Below are 3,406 nucleotides of genomic sequence, written 5' to 3' on the forward strand. Positions count from 1 at the left end.
TTAATCCATGTTTCATATACTTTTCAGATATGCAGAGCTGATTTCTCTTGTCCATCATGGTTTTCACCTGCCGCTAGGAAATTTATAAAGCGTATTCTCGACCCAAACCCTCTTACCGTAAGTACCTGTTGTTTCTCCCTTTATTTTATTGTTTTATTGTTCTGGAATGTGGTTGAAAGATGAGGCTGGGCATATGATATATTGCTGCACCTGATGCATTAATGTTAATGCATATATTTTTGTTGACTTCTTATTTCTTCTGTTGCAGAGAATAACTATTCCTCAAATTTTAGAGGATGAATGGTTTATTAAAGGATACAAACGACCGCAATTTGATAAGGAAGAGGATGTAAATCTTGATGATATAGATGCTGTTTTTAACGACTCCAAGGTAAGAGATTTAAACCGCAGCTTTTGTTTCAATTCTCTGAGTCAAAATTGTCAGGACAGTAACTTTTACAAAAGACATTGCAATTTATTTAGTTTTTCAAGTGTTAAGATTTGACACTGCAACTGTTTTGTACTTTGTACTCATGAATTTGTAAACTAACAATTTATTTAACTTAAAAGAGGAGTATTGAAGGAATTTTGAAGTGATATTCTTTATTTATTTGTGCATTCTCTTTCAGGAACATCTTGTAACAGAAAGGAAAGAGAAACCTGTATCAATGAATGCTTTTGAGCTAATCTCCAGGGCACAGGGTTTCAGCCTTGAAAATTTGTTTGAGAAGCAGACAGTATGTATACAAGATTTCATAGTTTTTTTTTTTTTTTTTAAATTGTTTGTGGCCAAAATCGGCGCTTACTAATTTTTGGAATGATATATGGCCTTGAAAAAACTTGGGAAATTATAAAAATAATATCACGAGACTCCTGAGATGATTTATTCAGTAAAAAGCTTTTTTAATGGCCATCTATTTCTATTTAATTTTTGGGCTAAATCTACCAAATAATTAATAAAAATCTGAGTAGATTACCTTACCCAAAACCCCCCTTTGCCATTATTTCCATCTTAAAGTAACCCACAAAAAAATTAAATATATATTTATATTATTGCTGGTTGACTGAAATCTCCCTTTGTTTGAAAATTGTAATATTAGGGTTTTGTGAAGCGAGAAACCCGTTTTTCTTCCCAGCGCCCTCCCAATGAAATAATGTCAAAAATAGAGGAAGCTGCAAAGCCTCTAGGCTTCAATGTTCGCAAAGGAAACTATAAGGTCAATTATCTCTTGTTTTTCTCGCAAGTTAATTACTTTGTTCTGTTTGTCTTATATCCAAACCCAATTTAGCTTTTTAGAAGTGTAAGCTTCCATTTCAAATCTGTTTTCTTGGTTCTTTTTTTATTTTATTATTATTTTTTAAATCATTCCAGATGAAGTTGCAAGGCGATAAAAATGGAAGGAAAGGCCAGCTCTCTGTAGCTACAGAGGTAATGAACTGTTTGATTTAGAATGTAGTGTCTTTTAAGTTACATGGAAATTCATTGTTGGTGGGTGAGCAAATGGCTTCTTCGAAAATTGCATGCATAATGTTTAAAAATCTTATCAACTGATATCATTCGAAGTCGTATTTAATTGCTGTGGATAAAAACTATCAGGGTAATTAATTGCTTTTTAAACTTCAGGTGTTTGAAGTAGCTCCCTCCTTGCACATTGTTGAGGTTCGCAAAACTGGCGGTGACACATTAGAGTTTCACACGGCATGTTTACATTTTTAATTTTGGTTTTTATTGGTTGTTATAACAAAATAGTAATAAATACTTTGACTAGCCATGTTGACTGTAGATTAATTTGGTGTTATCATATTGCAGTTCTACAAAAAATTTTCGACAGGACTGAAAGATGTTGTCTGGAAAACTGAAGAAACAACAGAAGAATCGAGAGGTAGTATTTCTCTTTCCCTCCCTATCTTAATCGTAGTATACGTCTAAGCATAATGAACTGACTCTTTTAACTCTGTTTCTGCAGCAGGAAATAAATAGAGACCAAGTAGCTGATTCTTCTGAGTGATTTAGTCTCAAATGCACAAAATTTACAAAAGAGATATAAATTTTGTGGTGGGGTTTAGCGAACTGGAGTTGCATGAGATAGGAAGACATGAACTGAAGGCCTGAAATCGTGGTCTTAGTTAGGTGTTTTTGTCCCCTTACCCTTCTCCCCGTGGTTTCCTCCTCTTCCATGAAGCTAATCAATTAAGTTTTTCAAATAGATTAAAACTCTTTATAAGATGGAAGAAATCATCAATTTTAATGCCAGAAATTGAATTTTTTATTCATTCTTGCTTGCACCCTAAAATAAATAGTATTTCTGATTGAGTCTTTAATTATCATTCCTTGCTTCACCACCACCTCAAATCAAATATATAAATTAATAAAAGGAGAATGACATCTTCCCACCCAAGGTTTGGCGAAACAACACTTTTCCACCTTTCGTTAGGTTCTATTATGTTTTCGTTAATATTTTATTGAAAAGATGAAAATACCGTTAAATATTTGACTTTATAAATTTTTTATTATTTTTTAATTAGTCAAAAAGTCAAATATTAAAATGTCAAAAAAGAAAAAATAGTTAACCTCACCTAAAAAGTTAGGGTTTAAAGTTAAATGACCTAAATATTTATTTATTTATTAATAATGTCATCAATATCCCATCCCTCTTACTCAATAATCTACTAAATTTATAATGTTTTTTATTTTTACTAATTAACTTAGAAAATCAATATTTCTAATTAATTAAATAAACAAAGGAAAAAATATATTTTTATACTTGAATTAATAAATAATCGAGTATAAATTTTAACTTAACTAAATTTTAATTTATAATAAATTAATTAAAAAATAAACTATTTAAAGATATTTTTGTTTTTTCTGTTAAATATTAATAAAAATACTAACAAAACTTGATAAAGGATGGGAAAATGTTATTTTAAAACTTGATGGCTGGAAAAGTGTTGTTTCGCCAGGTTTGGCTGGAAAATGTCGTTCTCCCATTAATAAATAACCGAAGTATGATTTAATAACACAGAAAGACTAACAGCGGCATGGATGTCTCCCTAAGCGACACCGACGTTAAACTTTGAAAAATCCTATACGGAATGTTAACATGTGGCAGTCCCAGACCCAGAGAGCCCATTTGATCATTAATTGCATTAGTTTCTAGTTAGCAGCTCGTCTTATTAACCGATTTGATGTTGGCATCTCACTGATTCTTAGTTAGAGAGCAGAGAGCAGAGCACGTTACATCTTTAAGGATTCTTTAACCTTTGTTTCCATCAAAGCTTTAATTAAAACTCACCAGACAAGTTCAGTTATAAAATTATTTAAATAATTTCTCTGAAATTTATGAAACCTATCGCAAACCTGATGCTCTTAAATTATCAGAGGGAGTTCATGAAATTATCCTTTTTT

General features: G+C 31.3%; 1 protein-coding gene across 1 annotated transcript; it reads left to right on the plus strand.

Annotated features, from left to right (window-relative positions):
* Positions 1-21: 21 nt before the first annotated feature.
* Positions 22-2,251, plus strand: LOC116121792 (CBL-interacting serine/threonine-protein kinase 9-like; the record flags this gene model as incomplete). The annotated part of the gene is made up of 8 exons (XM_031407731.1): positions 22-117; positions 269-391; positions 630-737; positions 1,101-1,217; positions 1,373-1,429; positions 1,625-1,699; positions 1,811-1,883; positions 1,968-2,251. Coding segments are annotated over 8 exons (663 nt in total), but the record flags the coding sequence as incomplete, so codon positions are not given.
* Positions 2,252-3,406: the final 1,155 nt, after the last annotated feature.

The sequence above is a fragment of the Pistacia vera genome, unplaced genomic scaffold (assembly GCF_008641045.1).
Source record: "Pistacia vera cultivar Batoury unplaced genomic scaffold, PisVer_v2 Contig1283, whole genome shotgun sequence".
NCBI lineage: Eukaryota > Viridiplantae > Streptophyta > Magnoliopsida > Sapindales > Anacardiaceae > Pistacia > Pistacia vera.